Source organism: Chanos chanos, chromosome 8 (assembly GCF_902362185.1).
Source record: "Chanos chanos chromosome 8, fChaCha1.1, whole genome shotgun sequence".
In the NCBI taxonomy this organism is placed as follows: domain Eukaryota; kingdom Metazoa; phylum Chordata; class Actinopteri; order Gonorynchiformes; family Chanidae; genus Chanos; species Chanos chanos.
Window position 1 is genome coordinate 18,547,376 of NC_044502.1, and position 19,637 is coordinate 18,567,012.

General features: G+C 41.4%; 1 protein-coding gene across 1 annotated transcript; it reads right to left on the reverse strand.

The window, feature by feature from the left end:
• Positions 1–169: 169 nt before the first annotated feature.
• grap2a (GRB2 related adaptor protein 2a) lies at positions 170–19,272 on the reverse strand. The gene is made up of 9 exons (XM_030781431.1): positions 19,192–19,272; positions 7,704–7,938; positions 6,963–7,108; positions 6,562–6,653; positions 6,317–6,436; positions 5,032–5,221; positions 4,427–4,543; positions 1,607–1,717; positions 170–1,363 (listed from the first exon to the last, which is right to left on the reverse strand). The coding sequence occupies exons 3-9, from the start codon at positions 7,038–7,040 to the stop codon at positions 1,184–1,186; spliced, it is 888 nt and encodes a 295-aa protein (XP_030637291.1). The 5' UTR covers positions 7,041–7,108; positions 7,704–7,938; positions 19,192–19,272; the 3' UTR covers positions 170–1,183.
• Between the last annotated feature and the right edge of the window lie 365 nt (positions 19,273–19,637).

The window sequence follows — 19,637 nt, forward strand, 5'->3', positions numbered from 1 at the left end:
AACCCAGTCAGGTGGAGTTACCTGAGCAACACGTGTAGAAAGGTTGCCTTTGTTTTAACGACAGAACTCGCAGTAAATTTAAGGAGACAGAAATTGAAGGAACACAAGAGAGGTTTATCTGGAATAAATTATTTATTCTATAAAAAAAAATGGTGTGATAGCCGGCACATGTCATTATTACCGCCTCAGTGCTGCGCGTGGGCTCTTTGGTTTACGCCTTGGTTACGCGCATGCACCCTATTCAAACATAGCCTACCACAGAATTATCCAGAACATCACTGGGCAGTACACACTAGCGATTCTGTTCTTCGATCTCGCATTGGTTAAGTTCGATACCCCCAACACAAATCGCGGGACATCAAGTCAGTGTTTTGTTATATAACCCATGACATTGCGATACAGAGTAAGCCAAAATTTTCAAGAAAATTCGACCTAAGTGATGTCAGGTTTAACAAAGGCATGCTATTTATTGAATGATATATAAAACTTCCTTTCTGGGTATATATCCTCCACTTTATTGCAGACAATATATGGGAGATTCTTCAGCTAGCCATATACCATCATTGTAGAAGTTCATTCAGATAAGCAAACGCACCATATAAAACAAATAAGAATTAACTACAGAGTAGCACTGCTGTGTAAATTGCTTGTATTAATAGTTAGTGCTTCGTGCTAAATTAAAAAAAAAACACAGAGAGAGAGAGAGAGACATCTGACTCTGTATCAGATTGCTTTAACCATTGATTTTACCATGATTGTCCTCATTTCTCCTGATACAATAAAACACAGATCACTCAGCTCACGTCAGCTGAGAAACCACAAGATTATTAACCAGGCATGTGATGTCAATCTGAAGAATGTGATCGGGCACTCCCCCAGAGACGTTAATGACTTACAACCTTATATTCTTCATTCAAACCCCATCAAAATGACAAGAACTTAACCCTTTAGCAGATGAAGTCTTTTTACTGTTTTGATAAAAGAAAAAAAAACATTGCCAAAAGAAACAGCATCATATATCTTTTTAGATTACTTTCAAGTCTCTCAAAAGTTCCCATACACTGTATCCATCTGCTCCCAGGATGCACTGAAATCAACAATCCACCAGCATCCCATGTTGTTTAAGTTCCTTTTCTGACATGGTTCCAGTGAAAGACTGTCACTGTAAACGGGGTCCCTGGCATTAAAATCTTATGGTGTAGTTGGCAGGGAAGAGGCCTACGTTGCCACGCAACTGTCCTCTCCACCAGGAAGCGTCAGAAGAGTCGAGAACTTCAATGATGTCTCCGATGTTGAAGCCCAGTTCGTCATCTTCCTCAGCAATGAAGTCATACAGTGCTCTGACCTGCATGTGGGTTGACCTCTGCACAAACACATACGCAGTCATCATTTTCAGTCATGGCTAAGATCAACCAGCCAAAAAAGGCCCGCAAAAGTTAAAGTGATTTGCGGCAAACTAGCTTCCAAAATTTCTCCTCACTGGAGTGGTCATCACATGTCACAGTTATTAACCAACAATACAGGCACTGAAAGACAATTTAAGGGAAAACGTTGTTGCTGTGATATATCTAAGGGTGTGAAGAGTTTTTAGGGGGTTTTGAGGTACCTGTGGAGGTAAGGTTTCTGCAGGCCTGCGGGGAACAGGGGCACTGCTGAACGGAGGTGTCCTCCCCACAGAACCAATGGTATTAGACTTATCCGTGCTAGGCCTCTTACCCTGTGAGAAACAGTCAGAATTTAAGACACAGGGATTAAATCTTTTAGGCAGCATAGACTACTGCTACAGAGTAATGACTTGGAGTACTGAGTCGTGTCTTTATACACTTAATGAATCTCATGGGTCTGACTGCATTTCAATGACAGCTGATGGTCTAAATGACTGAATCCAAGTGCATAAGAATTTTCATCTGTGTTATGCCATGTATTCCTTTTTCCCTTCCTCATTTATGCCCTGCTTAGTACAGTTAACTTCTGAATTTGTCACTTGTGTAAGTAAATTATCTGTTTTGATCAACTCAATACTTAATTTGGTTCAGTCCTACAAATATGAAATATATACAATGATCTGAATGGCTATCATCCCTCCTGCCAAGCTTTATTCCAAATGACCACCCCACCCCCCGTCCCCCTATGAATGGTTTCAGTGTGACCCTGACCGATTATTTTAATTTCCTATTTTAACTACCCATACCCCTTCATAAACCCACTAGGCAAGACTTCTATGTCTGTAGTCGTTTATGGGCATACTGAAGACAAAGAAAATATATTAAATACACAAATTTCACTTCTGATTGTTATCGGCGCTCCAGGCTAATTTTGTAAATTCCGGTGTGCCGTAAATTCCGGCTGCACCGACTTTGGCTCCCTGTTGCGAACGCAGCCCTCGTTGTTTAATTGTGTTTTTTTGTGTTGTTTTTCATGTTTTATTCGTGTCGTTTGGATGGAAAACAAGTCACACATCTAATATGGGATAAACTCTTTTGTACATTAGAACGGTGCTCATTGCGGACTTTACTACCTGGAAGACGTGGATCCCCCCACCATTTCACCGCCGCCACCGTATTTACAAACACAAACACAGTGTCATAGGAGAAAGAAGAGGGGGAAACACCTCGGTATTCTTTGCAGAACCTAGTGTCTAGCAACCCGCCGCTTCCAAGTGTTTTACTGGATATTGTCCAATCACTAGACAACAAAATGGATGAACTCCTTGCACGGATTAGCTTTCAATGGGACATAGCTAACTGTTGTGTACTAGCCTTCACAGAAACCTGGCTTGACTCTACCATACCTACCTCCACTGCTACGCAAGATGGATTTACCATCTTCCGTCAGGACAGTACTTTCGAGTCAGGTAAACATAGAGTGGTGGGGTTTGTTTTATGGTTAACTATTGCTGGTGCTTGAATATAGCGGTGTTAGCATCACACTGCTCTCCAGACCTGGAGCTCCTGACCATTAAAGCCCGAACCTTCTATCTGCATCATGAATTCACCTCGGCCATTATCACAGCGGTTTACATCCCCCCACTGGCTGATCAGACGCACACGCTAGACGGACTGTTTGGAGTAATAAATGGACTCAAAAATGCTCATGAGGAAAGTGTTGCCGAATACTACCTCAGAACTATGAACTCTGACCCTTACACACATTTCAGATTTCTGCATTTCACCCCCCACACCCGATCTCTTTACATACCTGTCCTGCGTGTCTTGTCTTTTTAGATAAGCCCTTTGTGTGTTTATGTATAGGCAGTCTGTCTCCATATATTACAGAAATGCTACATTCACGGAGTTATTTATGTAGAATTGTATCTGTAAAGTTCCTTTGACTGTAATTTTCTTCTCCAATTCCAGTTATTTATTAAAACGTACCTGGAAATTCTGTGCATCTGACCATTTGAGTATCTGTAAATAGTAACCTCCTTTGCACTACTCCTATCTGCACTACCGCTATATCTGCGTATTTGTCATTGCACTCATTTTGTCAGACCTTTGTATGTTGTTTTGTACCACTGTCTGTCGGACAGTCTGTTTACTGTTCTACTGTATTTATAATATGGATATGTCCTGTGCTACATACCTGACCTAGCCATGTCATAAGATTTTCATTGTTAGGATGACCTATGTTGTTCTGTACAAATGACAATAAAACTCTTTGACTTTGACTTTCCTGCTCTCCGTCACTGAAACTTGACCTTTCTCTCTGTGCTGTTGCCTAAGAGCAGCCACACTAATGCACGGGAGGGCAGGGCTGTGGTGACAAGCATTTACGTGTTTTACCGCTATCTCATTCAAAAGCAGCTCAATCGAAAGGTTACGAAACCTCGTGATCTACAAAACCGAGATGAGACTGAAGTGTTTGTGTTTTTTCATTGGACACTTTTTACACAGCTAATCATTTGCAATAAAAGTTAAAAAAAAAAAGAAGCTATTTTTAGTTATATTTTACACCATGAGTCTTGCTAGCACATGTAAATCACCTCGCTTGCGCTGTTAAGTATGCAAAACATCTACTGCGGTATAATCATAGTGTAAACTGACTCTTGGAAAGACACATAGACTTACTTACTTCAAGCAGATTTTCTAAGTCAATGTCAAAATGTTTTTTGCTTGTTTATTTACAGTTTGATGGAATGAGTGAATGGAATGAATGCTCATGCAACATCCCCTGGCCATGATTCTGTAAAAAATGCTGCATGACTGTGTCTACAGTAAACTAAACTGATCGAAATGGAACTGACCTGAACGAAACTGAACTGAAGTGAACTGAATTAAATGGAAGTGGCCTGGACGGAATTTAACTGAAGTAAACTGGACTGAACTGAATTATACTGAATTGAGTTGAATTGACTGAGTGACATAAACAGGAGTTGAGGACTCATGAGATGAACAGAGGAGACACTGACAGGTGAGAGATGCTGTACCTGGGGAGCGTAAGGCTGGTCAGATGGTCTTCGCTGATTGGTCGGGGCAATGTTCGGGGTAGGGCTCATACGGCCTGGCGAGTGAATCTTTCCTTCTGAAGCGCTGACTCTCTTCACCTTCACAGAGATTATAGAAATATTAGTCCACTAAAACAAGCTACACTGCTGTGACATAAAGTCTATTTTAGAAATAAAAATCAATATGTTTCACACTGGTGTGTCATCCACTGCACTTTAATATTTGATTCTGCTCCACAGCAAAAAGGACAAATTATGAAACTTCTAGAATGAAAATTCATTGGGAACATGGAACTGAAACTTCGTTCATGAAATGTTTGAAATGTAGAACAGAAAGTAACAACACATTAAAGAAATTATAATAAAGGAGAAAATGGGAAAGGGGAAGGATTTATAGAATAAATAGGAAGGAGGGAGATTAAAGAAAACATTTCATGCATAAATATGGTTCTCTTCATTAGACCATCTAAAAGTCATCTATAGAATCTAGGCCCAGTGTCTGTGTTCTGTGTGTTCTGTAATGTCATCATAAATGGTTGAGTGAGCGAGGAGTAGTTAAGGTGTGGTGTGTGGAGGTTTCTCCCTACAGGCTGGGGCACAGAGGGTCGCGGGTCCTCCTTGCTCCCATCTCTCAGGTAGATCTCCCTTTGCCTGGAGATAGAGGCACTCTTGTAGTACTCCACCAGTTTATTGAGGGAGGTGAACTTCTCTGTCCACAGGTAATAATGGCCCTTGTTGTCTTTCATCACTTTGAAATGCTGAACATCGTGGTCATGTCTGTGAGAGGGTTTGACAGGGGGATGTTAGTGCTGGTTTTTATATTCAGAAAGTCCATCACTCCACACACAAAATGACACACATAACCAAATGAAAACTCAGACACAAACACAGACTGATCCAATCGTGTGTGACATAGGTTCAAACATTACCATCTCTGTCGGTCATAAAACATATACCTAAAATTCTCATTTCAAAATCTGAACCTGCCTTTTCACAAGTCTTGAATCTAACTCCCTCTACTGGTGAATTTGGATATAACAGGCTAAGAGCACCAAAAATAGTCAACATTTTAAAAATACTGAGAAAAACAGAGTCTGAGAGTCTTTTCTGCACTAAATCACAGAAAGTCAAAACACCTCCTGAGCACAGATGAGGAATCCTGGTTTCTCTTAAACCACATAATGATTGGCACGTGTGCTCTAATTTCAGAGAACCATGAGAGAGGAGCTGGTCTCAGACTGATAGCTCGAAAAAAAAGGGGGAAAACCTTTAAACTATACAAACAAAATGGAACGTGGGTCAGGTTACCCATGCTGGTGACAGGGGGCAGGACGTGTGTGTATGTGAGAGAGAGAGAGAGAGAGAGAGACTCCTGCCCCTGTCTGCCTAAACCTGAACCTGGAGCAGCTGTGATGGTTTGAGCCCATGCGTAAGTGCATTGACCAATGTGACCAGAGCTCTAACACACGGCTTTCTCTGGCAGGAGTCCAGAAACAGCTGTAGGTTAATGCAGTGCTTATGTGACATTCACATCTGTCAGGATATGGGTGTAAGGTCAATGAATAGCTGACATGCAGGGGACTCTGGGATACTGGAGGACTACTTTTCCGAGGAGGTGAGAATGACAGCATCACTACCCAACACCAACTCATGAAGATTACTCACAGCATACTCACGTCACAGAGAAAAAAAAAACAGTGATAACAGATATGATGAGACAGTTTAATGTAGTGTGGGCAGTTTTTTCCCCCTCCATCATGTGTAGGTGTGTCTCTAATGTAGATTAGGTTAATAATACACTCTTGTCTTACAGGTGACAGGACAGCTTCATTCACACTTCTGTCTCTCTCCCTCTCTCTCTCTTCTCCTCACCTGACGGAGATGGAGAATTCTCCTGGAGAGCTTTGGCTGCCGCGGATAATGAAGCTACCGATGTCTCTGCCCATGAGAATCTCCTCTGCCGTACTCCGCGAGGCATTCTCCTGGAACCAGCTGAGGAGGGACATGAGAACGCTAAACATATAACATATAACACTCACATATATAACATTTAACACTCACACGCACACACTCAAGCATAGAGACGCGCGCGCGCGCGCACACACACACACACATACCTGGGTAACTGCCTATCTACATAGTTTTGAGGTACATAACCCTCATGCCCATGTAACTCTGCTTTATACCAATCATCTTGGCTTCCTAGGATCTGAGGAGAGAGATGAGAGTTGACCAAGAAAGAGAGAGAAAGAGTGAATGAGTGAAGCTATGCCTCTCAGAGAAAATAACCAGTCCATGTTCTACTTCTGTCCCACACTGAGCCAAAAACCATGCATTCTGTCAGCAGTGTGTTGAAGTCAGGGATTCTGTGTGTGTCCCTAAGCACTTATTACTGCCACTCTAAGCTGTTCTCTGACTGTTCTCTCCAAGCTCGGAGCTACAGGCCTGAGAGTGTCACATGACTCTGTGTACAAGTGCTTGCTTTTCAAAAAAAAAAAAAACACCAAAAGCTGCTCACTTTCAGGATGTCGCCTTTGCGGAAACTGAGTTCGTCCTCAGCCGTTCCATTAAAATCATACTTCCCTCTGGCTTCCATGGTGATAGATTAAGACTAGAAGAGAAGTGTGAGAGAGGAAGAGATGGAGAGGTGGAGGAGGCCACGGACTGTCATAAAGATAAGAGAATAAATGAAAGAGAGAGAGACACAAAGACAGAGAGAGAGAGAGACAGAGACAGAGTGTCAGTTTCACTGTACCAAAGCTCGAGACCAAAACATCACATCTGTGCTTTTCACTGCTTTGCTTTGTGCTTTGAACAGGTTCCGCTGAAGGCGGGGGTTAAGACCAGTGGTTAAGTCGTAATTTTAGCAAGGGTAAGTGCCACCAAATGTGGTCCATCAGAAGCCATCTCTGAGTGAGAGCACCTCCTCAAATACAGGCAGAGGACTCTTCAGCTTTACAGCAGAGTGCCCCTGATCTTCATAAACAAACACTAATATTCTCCTCTTTCCTCCATTAGCACTGATCTTTATATACAAACACTAATATTCTCCTCTTTCCTCCGTTAGCACTGATCTTCATAAACAAACACTAATATTCTCCTCTTTCCTCCATTAGCGCGCAAACACTCTGTGTATAACACAGACGCACAATGTCAAAAAGCTTCAGCACCTCCTAGTCTAAACCTGTGGAGCTTTTGAAGCTAAAGCTGATGGACTAGACAGACAGACTGAAAGGCCTATAGTAGTGTAAGGTCTTACCCTTACTGTACTGTGGCCTAGAAGAGGATTCCTTCACCAGTTTCCTGAGATCTAGAAGAGGATTCCTTCACTGGTTTCCTGAGATCTAGAAGAGGATTCCTTCACTGGTTTCCTGAGATCTAGAAGAGGACTCCTTCACTGGTTTCCTGAGATCTAGAGGAGGATTCCTTCACTGGTTTCCTGAGATTTAGAAGAGAATTCCTTCACTGGTTTCCTAAGTCCAGCAAACAGCTACCTACAGGGAAGAGATAAGAGTTTTTAACAGAGCAAAAAGATAGATAGATAGATAGATAGATAGATAGATAGATAGATAGATAGATAGATAATAAGATAGAGGGGGGAGGAGAGAAAGAGAAAGAGGAGAGTGCAATGGGTGTTGTAAGGACCCTGATAATTCTCTGCTCAGACAGTCTGTGACAGACATGGGAAATGAGAGACCTGACGTCAGCTGCGGCCATCAGATTGAATTCTTGTGAAAGGCATTGTAAGATGGGCAGCATGCCCGTGATCACACTCCCACGAGTCTGACTGCATTTCCCAGTTATTACATACACACACACACACACGCCAAATGTCAAACCACCTCTCAGCATTCAGCTGAGGAAACTCCTCAGCGAAAGAAAAGTAGGACAAAGAGAGAGCGGACAACGTCCCACTCTCTCAAGACACAGAGACCGTGTTCCTCTGAAGGACCCTGGAACGTGGTTTTAAGATTTGATGTTAGTTACATTGACCACTGTGTGTGACGGAGCCGGTGTGCATTTGAACAGAATTGTTTCTCACAGGACAGAGATGTGAATGACAATATATACATATGAATGCATGTAGGGTATGACAGTGTTTCTGCAGACAAAGAATCAGTCAAAGATACTGATGATGAGTGTGATGAGGCTGATGATTCATGAACTGGTGTGCTCCAGATAAAACCACAGAGAGGACAAACAGAGAGTGTGCGAAGTGCAGGTGAAGATCTGAAACATCTGGTGAAAGAGTTTGGTGTGCCACACATGACCACAGGCCACGTGTCTGGTGAGGTAACGGACAGGAGTCATCCACTGTATGCAAACTTTTACCCAACTCATTCACTCCCTAACACCTGTCAACAGCAATGGCAGTTTTAAAAGTTCACTGCTGGCAGTTGTGAACAATGATTGGACATGATGTGCGAAACACAAATTACAACAATCTATAAGCCTCTTCCCTTCAAACAAGACATAATGCACATATACCAAAATAATACACACATGCATAAATACATACATATATACATACATACTAGTGTTGCACGGTATACCGATACTAGGAAGGTACCACAACACCCTGCCGCTAAAAATGGTGGTATACAGTGTTTTAATAAGAGCTGTATTTTCTATGAGTTGTGTCGATGTGCGGCAGCAGGGCAGTGTCTGTGTGCAGCGCTCTGCTTCCACTCCCTGCAGGCATAGTGGGCGTGCCAACCGTTTTTTTTTCTCTCGTATGCACGCTGCAGCGTTCATGGTGACAAAATGAGAGGCATAGCTGCAAATGCAAGTGCTCCTCTCCGATCGTCCATGGCTTGCTGACAAATTATTGGCATTATTTCGTTTACATAGCCGACAGTCAGGGCAAACCCATGGACACCACAAAACCCGTCCTATAAAAGATGTTTTAAACCTACACAGACCAAGGGAGCCAACACGTCCAACTTGGCAAAGCAAACCTGTAGCGTCTCATCTCATTTCACTGTATCGCCGGGTGCAGTTTCAACATGACAAAGGACTTCCGCTTTATCATACAGAAAATCCAGAGCCGCATATTTTATTTCTAAAGTGACCAATGTCTTCCTATAGAAGTCTATTAGCTAGCTACCACTAGCTAACGTAGCGCTGGCCTCGTAATCATGAGAAGGTCGCCTGCTCCTACCCACTATAGTTTACAAGTTGACTCGTTGTCTAGCGATGTACTTACTCAGTCCAAGTATTTTCGAAATTTATTTTTAAAGAACGGTAGGCCTACACACACTCATCAAAGACGTGCATTTTGAAGAGAACGGGAGATTTCATTTCCTCCGTTTACGGGTTATACTCTGGTTGCACTCTGTCTCTGGTACTACCCAAGGCCGCCATCTATGGGAGGTAATCCCTGCCAAAATTAAAATGAAAATGAAAACTACAAAATGAAAGTTCAAACCTCGTTTTGACATTTCTTTTTCAATATCTGTGCGCACATATCCTGACAAAATGAAAAATGATATTAAATAACTCGATTTTCATTTTAATTTTCACGACAAATGCGAGGCTTTCCTGACAAAAATAAAAGATCTTTTTGCCATTTCACTTCATTAGTTAGACCTTTCCTTTCAACAGATTTTGCGGTACAAATCAGACAAAATGCAAACGAAAAGACAAAATTGATAAACCTATGGCAAAGTCCCGATATCAACGCGCTGCATCTGACAATATGGAAAGGCAAACACAAACGACCACTGCGTTAACGTTTCCCACTTTGCCTTGTCGTTTTCGAGTTCGCCTACATGCAAATATATGTAAATATATGTTAATTGTAAATTGCCACGGACGCCAATGAGGGAGAGAACCAATCAATTCAGCATGTAATGTGTTTGGTACGTGACGTTCTCTAGAGAGGCGGGAGTAACAAATAAAGTCTGAACAAGATGGCAGAGGCTGAAGGCTACGTATAGCATGAAAACAAGTGGGCTATATGATTAAAAGATGTATGGACGACCTTATTGTGTATATCAACACGAATTGTTGTTTATGTGTTACGTGAACTTATCGGTAGAAAAAATCTCTCTGAACGGCTCTGGTCGGGGCAAACAGACTACTGTAGACCTTCATTTAAGCAGTCAAACTTTTGACCTAGGTGACTTGCTTGCTGTTTTTGCAAACACACCCCCGGAGCGAAATTTTTAGGACGAAATTAGCGAGGTGATCCGCGGTGTGGTGTTTTTTTAGGCTGTCGCGCACTTTTGTGGGTAAGAGACCTCCATCATTGGCGCCCGTGTTTTAGGCAACATCCATTTCTAATCAACATATATTTACATATATTTACATGTACACGCCCGGATCACCGCACAGGCTTCATATGGCTTAAGCCTAGGGGCCCCCACGCCCCCGCGCCTCGGAGGGGGCCCCCGATTGGTCAAAAGAAAAAAATATATATCATATTCATTAGCTCAAAATCACGCCCCCGCCGCACAGGGGGCCCCCAATTGGTCAAAAGAAACAAAAACGTATTATTCATTGACGCAAAATGAATATTTAAATAACCGGACACTGATTGGTTATGGGGAATCCGCCTTTCATATATAAACGTTAGGCGTCACGTACTGTGTCAGTCTGTAGTTGAACAGCGACAGTACTTATGAGCGAAAGAAAATACGAAAGCGGTGCCCAAAAGCGCAAAGCGCAGCGGCAAAAAGCCCAACGAGGCCAAGCTCTCTTGAGCAATATGCCGAAACTGACCGGATTTTTTAAACCGAGTGAATGCCAGTCGGCAAGTGAGCATGGCTCCAGTGCATCCACGCTAGCTAGCGTGGATGCACTGGAGCCATGCTCATCTTTAGCAGCTGAGGCTAGCTCTGATGAGGGCGAGGGACCATCCCTTTCTGACCACCCCGTCCTATTCCTGGATGCCCCAGCAACTAGTTACCCAAACACAAGCACACACACACACAGTGACGACGACACTGATATTCCCGATCCCGAAAGTATCACTCAAGCATCTAATTCCACCGAAATGCAACATGTGGATCCCCCCTTTGATTCGAACTCGTGCAACGCTAGCGTATCTGATCAGGCGGCTGCCTGTGATGTGCCGGCGGGACAGAGCCAAGTTGATGCTAACTTAAATTCAGATCCTGGCTTTTGGGGTGAAATAGAATTATAGGCTCACTGGTTGTTGTTGATCATTAGTTTTCTTTACCCTGTCTTCAATATCTTTCATTATATCTGGCCTACATATATCATACATGTACATTCAAATATTCAGTTGCATTAGTTGTGATAAGTTGTCAATTCCTTGAATTTTAGCTGTTCTGTTTCACTGGCCCAAAAGACCAGAGTTTAATAGTTTAAAATAGTTTGAAAAAAAAAAAAATAATAATATAAAAAAAAATAAAATAAAATAAAAACAACAAAAAAACACACAAAAACAACAAAAAACAAAACAAAAAATATCTATCTATCTATCTATCTATCTATCTAGGCCTATCTATCTATCTAGGGCTATCTATCTATCTATCTATCTAGCTAGATGAAATAGATGTAGCCTAAGGTGGGCGGACGAGGGACGGGCAGACGGGGGACCGGGAACGGGGGTGTTGGGGGGGGTTGGGGGCCCACAGCAGCTTGTAGCCTAGGGGCCCCTGACCATGTTAATCCAGCCCTGTACATGTAGGCGAACTCGAAAACGACAAGGCAAAGTGGGAAACGATAACGCAATGCTCGTTTGCGTTTGCCTTTTCTCATTATCAGATGCAGCGCGTTGATGACGAAAATTAAATCGCAAATCGGGAATTTGCCATAGATTTATCAACTGTGTCTTTTCGTTTGCATTTTATTTGATTTGCTACCGCAAAATCTGTTGAAAGGAAAGGTCTAACTAATGAAGTAAAATAGCAAAAATATGTTTTATTTTTATTTTTGTCAGAAAAGCCTCGTGTTTGTCGTAAAAATTAAAATGAAAATCGAGTTATTTAATTTCATTTCTTATTTTGTCAGGAAATGTGAACGCAGGCATTGAAAAAAAAATGTCAAAACGAGGTTTGAATTATTATTTTGCAAAATTCATTTTCATTTTAATTTTGGCAGGGATTACCTCCTATAGCCATCTAGCGAGACATTAGCTATACTGATCACAATTTCATATTGGCAGAACCTGGAAAATCTTGAAGAGATTAAATACATCAAGATCCTGCAACATTAGACCCACCACCAGACCCTCCAGGTATAGGGTGTTAATCAGCTGATTTTGTAAAATAACTGCGGATTAAACATTAATTAATTTTACTTTGGCAAGATTCTGCTGCTATGATTATAAGGCTCTCTGGTAATTACTACTGAAATACATGTTTGAGTATGGTTCCGTGGATTATCTGTGGTTGCCCGCGCACAAAAAATGTCCGCATAATGGGAAAAAAAGGTAATGGTAATCATGGCATGAACATTTTTGTCAATAATTATTTCTATCTATCTCTAGAAAATGCGCTCAGTAGAGCACAGACCTCCGCCAGGGAGATGTACTGAGTCTTATTAAATGCTGTTTAATAAATGATATCTGGTTGCAAATATAAAGTTAACTATCAAAGAAATCACATAAACTCAAGTATAGGGGACATCAGTTTACTGCATACCATGTAAAAGCTTTAATAACACTATAACCTTGATCTAATTATTTACAATAATTCAATTATTAATGTTATAAACAGGGCTGTGGAGTCAGTACACTCTTAATTTATGGTACCACAGACTCCAACTATGACTCCACTAACCCAATTTTGCTCCTGACTCCGACTCCACAGCCCTGATTATGAATGCACTAATTCATTGTCAAAAGCACACCTATATGTATGAAAAAACAAACAAACAAAGATCTTAAGAGTTCCTCCAGTCCTGGTTGGATATTAAAATGTATGAACACACTATGACACAATAATTCACTCCTGTTGTTTTATGGCTTCTTTGTACATCTTCCACTGCCTTGCACTGATATTGTCAAAATGCTTTGGCTTTTTTTCTTCAATTAATAATAAAAAACCCCCAAGAATTTTAGTTCCATGTTCTGTCATCTATTATTCCATTACTTTTCCTGTTGTTTTAGGTTTTTATCGTGGTATCGTTTAGTATCAGTATCAAGATATTTAGGTCACACACATACACACAAACATATATACACACATACATACATACATACATACATACATACATATATACATACATACACACACACGCAACTAAAATACTACCAAAAAAAAAAGTTCCCAACCATCTAACAGTAGTTCTGTACGGAGAGAGAGAGAGAGAGAGAGAGAGAGAGACAGAGAGAGAGAGAGGGGCAGAGAGAGAAAGGGACGAGGGCGGAGAGAGGGGCAGAGAGAGAAAGGGAGGGGGGAGAGTGAGAGAGGCAGAGAGAGATAGAGAGGATGATAATTAGGCCCAGAAAGAATGAGAAGAGGAAGGAAGTGAAGAAAAGCAGCAGTATGGGGAGACATTATGATTAAATTAAAGTCAATTACAAAAGCACAAAGTCCTCTTAGTTTCCCCCTTATAACAGAGCATCCAGCCAGACTCACACTCTGTTACGCTGTCTGCCTGTCCCCATGGCTTTCTGGCTTTGTCCCAAACAGGAACTGCACACAAAACTTCTCCCTCCTGCCCTTAAGTCAACACTGTTTTCACACTTCAGCAGGATCTGTAGCTCACATTTTGCTTTCACTTCAAAAACAGCACAAATCCATTTGGTATAAAACACAGAACTGAAGGGAGCCAGAGGGAAGAACAGTCTGTAACGATGAGGTGAGGTACCTTGTGACCCAAAAGCAGGATGATGGTTCTTCACTCTCATGGATGAAAAGGAAATTTGGCTGTGGTAGGTTTCTGAGGGGAGCTTGGTGCTATATCACTGCCATTTCACTGACTCCCGAGTAAATCCGTATTTTTTTTTTACTGATTTAAGCATTTTAGACGTCAAACATGCCCACAGTGACTGTCCATACTGTCATCAGCACACACTCTTTTGAACTACCCAGAAACCGCATGTCAAGCGAAAGCCTCAACCACCGTGCAGACTCACATGAACACATATGAAACATATCACAAACAGAACACTCCAATGAGACTCCAGGCATTTCACTGCAAAAAGTACAGTCAATACAAACTCCTTACATTATCAAAGTGATGCAAAGAAACAGACGTTGTAACAATTCTGTTCACGTAATGTTAAGTTAAAACAGTCTATTTGGTAACCTCACAGAGGTTTACACAGATGACATGTATGAGCCCAAAGACTAGTGTGGGAAAAGGGGTTCTTAATGAAGAGGTGAATGAATGAGTGATTGCGCTAAACGGCTGATTCCTGAGCAGACCGCTGTGACTTCAAAGGAAAAGCAGAGAGATGCATGTGGAAGAATGCAAATATCCTGTGAGTGCACACTGAGGCTGCAGTGTAGCAGTGCGCAGTCAGACAACCACACACACACACACACAGACGTCCTGACCTGGGCCTGTCCGCACACTGCAGTTTCTCATGCCGCACTACGACCTGACTCAGGCCCTATCTACACGTAAACCTTAGTTCAAATTCAGATGGTCTGCATCCCTTAAATAGAGCAAATTAATGATTCATTCCAGATAACATATGAATTATGTGTTGTAGGAGAGAAATGCATGCGGGCATTCTTTCTCTCTCTCTCTCTCTCTCTCTCTCTCTCTCTCTCTCTCTCATGATTTACTCATGATTTACACGGGCTGGTTTTAGAGGTATTAGTTTTAGGTGTCATGTTGTCACTTGGTGTCAAAGTGCAGTGCTCTGTTTGGAGCCCCAACTCAAGCTGTGCAAAGCTACGCAAACCATCGGAGGATCCTGACCAGTTTCTTAACCAAACTCATCACAGTATTTTACAGATGGTCTACGACATGAAGAACATGAACCACAAAGCTTTCATTGTGAGTGAAGACAGTCCATGCATAAAACAGTCAAGTGTCCTGTTTAGGTTATAGCCTTAATTTCAATCAATCAATCAATCAATCAGTTGACAGGCGTAGTAGTAGACTCTAGCTTTACATATCAAAAACCAGACTTCAGCTTGACATTCCACATTTACGGCTTGCGTAAACTCTACTTTAGTCTGTATAAAATACTGATAGCTTCATTCCCTCCCTTAAAGAAGATTACGTTTACATTTTTTTCATTTAACTGACACTTCCCTCAACACGTGAAGAGCTAAACTGACATGAGAAGACTGAGAATCCTTAGAAGTGCCCTTGAGCTGTGCTGTGGGAGCAATACAACACAGGTATAGCACCTAACAACCAAAAAACAAAGGGAGTATGATGTTCTTTCTAGGAATAATTTAATTTAATAATAATTCAACTGAATAATTTTTCTAGGAATATGGTAGCATTCTGTAGCATTCATATGACCTCTGCTAGGAAGCTGACACACACGGCATGGCATCGTTCACAGTCAGTCTAAGCACACTCAGTAAACATGACACACTCGACTTCTCATAGCAGACTTGACTTTTCATAACACAACCGACTTCACACGACTTTTACAACGTGTGAAGTACCCCACCCCACATCACAGTTAATAAAACAGTCCGCAAATTACTCTTCATCCCGTTTTAAACCAACCCAACTTCTCCATAATTTATGTACAGATTCGAAACATTTTTTAATGTTCACATGCCAGGCCGTAAATATGATATATATAAACCTATATAATTTCACAGTTATTCAAAACAGGAATTTACAAGCTCTGCCAAATATAATTTTTAATCCTTTCTTTCACCTTTTCACTTCTTGCACAAACAGCTGGCAATTAGATATAAAGGCCGATATGTCTGTCACATTAATGCGTTCTGTCCTTTTGTCTTTAGTTATCTGTCGCTGAAACATAAAGTGGCCTTTTGAGGGATGACAGCTTACAGAACAGGACTGGGACAACAGTTCAAGCTTTTCTATTTCAGCCAATATCTTATCAAATGCTATCTGGAACTGACAAACTAAATCAAACGCAAATCTCTCTCTCCCTGTCTGCCCTGTTAGTAGGCTATATTTTCTGTTCCAGGGCCATATCTCTCTCTCTCTCTCTCTCTCTCCCTCTCGCTCTCTCCTCTCTCACTCTCAAAGGACCTGAACAGAGAAGTAGAGGAAATTTGTAGTAAAGACCCTTTTTCTGTGGCTTCTGTGGGCTAATCTAGCTGTGACTATGATCAGAGCTCTCCAAAAGCCACCATGAAATTAGCTTTATACTGATCTAACAGACACAGACAGAGAGGAGTTACATCACACTGAGAAAGTGAGTGAAAAGAGGAGAAATAAAAAGTTACTGAAATTTTCTGAGAGGGAGGGAAGATAAGCTGGAATGGTTATCAACTCAATAGTGAGGGTGGAGAAAAGACAGATCTTGAACATTCCCTTCGCTCTGACAAATTAACAAATGTACTATAATATTTATTCAGAGGCAAAGGTAAAATGAGATTCATAAGCAAAGAAGGAAAAGTGTAAAAAACCCCAAAACTTTGAATCATTCTCTCAACATAGATGGACCTGAAGGGACATCAAAACAAAGGCTCTTTGAGCAACCTGTCTGTGTGTGTGTGTGTGTGTGTGTGTGTGTGTGTGTAAACACATTTTGTGCATTTTCTTTGGCCATTTCCCAGGAATTTTAGTTAAAACCCTGAAGCCTGTGTCATGGTGCCAGAATGGTCTCCTCGCCACTGTACATGTGAAAACGGATACTGTCAGGTAAACCTATCAAAGCTCAACTCGAGTTGGATTTCAGCCCATCAGGATCACATGCAAATACCTCCTAGATAATTATTTATGTCCAAGTACAACTTTTGTTTAACACATGTTTTCCCCTCTCCCTTTTGGCCTTGCACAAAACGATCACCCAGTATATGCAAACCACATCACCTGACAGAGTACACACAAGCCACACGGAACAAACTGACACCAAACAAAAAAGGCCTTTCAGAGCGGAGCACGCAGCATGTTTTCCCATCTGTGTGGGACAAACGCTTCTCTTCAAAACACAGATAATTCACTCCGTCAAAAGCCTTGTTTATGTCACTTGTGCTTCTATCAAAGCTACACTGACACTGTAAAGACTGCTTCGCCCCTGTTTTTACAGAGAACATGTGGGCCTTGCAAAAAGACGCCAGAGTTCCATCCTTTGGTTACGTCCACCTGCCAAAGTCTGGCACAGTGATTCAGAAACACATGAACCAGGTTACACATTGTGTAGTGTAGAAAGGAGACACTGAAAAGAGTGAAGTCACTTAATGATTGACACAACAAGAGAACATTATGAATTTACAGATTGCTTGTGCTGAAGGGACATGCCTCTATTGCCAAAAGTCTTCAGCTGGTCCAGAATGCTGCTGCCAGAATTCTGACAGAACAAGGAAGTTTGACCACATTACACCTGTCCTGGCTTCCCTTCATTGGCTTCCAATTCATGCAAGGGCAGATTTTAAGGTCCTCTTATTAACATATAAAATTCTACGTGGGCTTGCGCCTTCCTACCTGTCTGACGTAATTAGACCCTATAACCCCCTCGCACCCTGTGCTCACTATTAGTCGTGCCAAGAGTTTAAAAGAAGTCCACTGGCAACCGCGCCTTTTCCTACCGCTCTCCCTTCCTCTGGAATGGTTTACCCAAAGAAGTTAGAGCGGCAAACTCTCTCCATACCTTTAACACCAGACTAAAGACTTATCCATTTTCTCTAACTTATGAATAATATCATTTTGATTTGACTTTGTTACGGACATGTAAAGCCCTTTGAGAATATAAATAGTGATACTGGGCTCTAAATAAACTTGTATTATTATTATTATTATTATCATTATTATTACATGTCCATGCATCTCTACTTTAACCAGTTAGTTTTGTGAGCAATGCAACTTCATCAATGTAACTCAACTAGGGACCACAAAACAGAGTAGCTCTTAAATTAATCAGTTAAATTATTCATCAAGGGGTGGTGGAGTAAGTTGGTTAATAGACGTGGAGGGTAGTGCGTTAGGAGGCCATCTTGGACATCAAATCCAGTCAGAACCAGTGTTAAACATAAACATGAGCAGACAGAAAGAGAAGTATTTCAGTGTATATATATATAATTGTGTGTGTGTGTGTGTGTGTGTGTGTGTGTGTGTGTGTGTACACACACACACACACACACACACATATATATATATATATATACATAGTATTATATAGGTATATAAATGAGTGATGTAACAACATCTCAGAGACTAAATTAAATCTCTTTCTCTTCAGACAGTTATATATGGTGAATTCCAATAATTTTTAGAAATTGTTAATGAATGAAGTCGTGTGAAATTATGCAAAATTACTGAATGGCAATTTAAGATGTATGAGGATGATTGCAGTGTTACTCTAAGTCATTTGAGTAAAACATAAGTATTGAAAACAGCGGCACCAGCAAATGAAAACTAAGAAAACTTTGATAACGAAAACGACCATTCTCGCCTTCACCTTTACGTCCATCATCTTTCGTTACCATCATTCCTGGCCGAATATTCAACAGAAGGTGATAAAAACGGTAGCTCAATAAACGCAACATTATCCCACATGTAGAAACATGGTGAAAAAACCGCACTATCTTTCAATCCAGCTGTTGTATGCTCTTTGAGAAAGACCTAAAACCTTTTATAAAGCGGAAACTCAAATGTTGTACCTAATACTATGAACTCGCACTTTTTCTCTTCAGAAAAATTAGAACTAAAACAATGTTTACCGCAGTCTCGAAGTTTCATCACTTCTCGTCAATGAGCGGAGGACATTAAAACTTCTGCAGAGATGTTAGGCTATAGGACGATGAGCCTCAAAGCTGCACAACAGGGGACCCTCAATTCACGCACAGTACTGCAATTACCTGCTCAAGCAGAAACTTTTTCAACTTAGCAGCTACATCACGCGTCCCACACTGACAACCGGAACTCTAAACTCCTCCCAGCCGCGGTGCATGCGACCTATCGCATCAGGGCAGAAAACATTGGGGACACCTACCGTAGCCAATATGGTATTAAGTGGAGCTCTGTACCCACAGTTTACCGTAAATGAATGACACGTTTGCGTCTTCATTGAGACGCAGCTACCACTCATTCATTAGCTGTTTTCTTAATAATTACTTCAATATTTTAGAAATATTTCAAAGCGGACAATGTCTGACTTCTGTGTAGT

Excerpts from the sequence above, each read along its gene's own strand:
- grap2a (XM_030781431.1), bottom strand. The coding sequence starts at position 7,040 with ATGGAAGCCAGAGGGAAGTATGATTTTAATGGAACGGCTGAGGACGAA. Across the intron at positions 5,222-6,316 it reads GAATTCTCCATCTCCGTCAG|ACATGACCACGATGTTCAGC; the intron begins GTGAGGAGAAGA and ends ACCCTCTCACAG. Across the intron at positions 1,364-1,606 it reads CAGAAACCTTACCTCCACAG|AGGTCAACCCACATGCAGGT; the intron begins GTACCTCAAAAC and ends GTGTTTGTGCAG.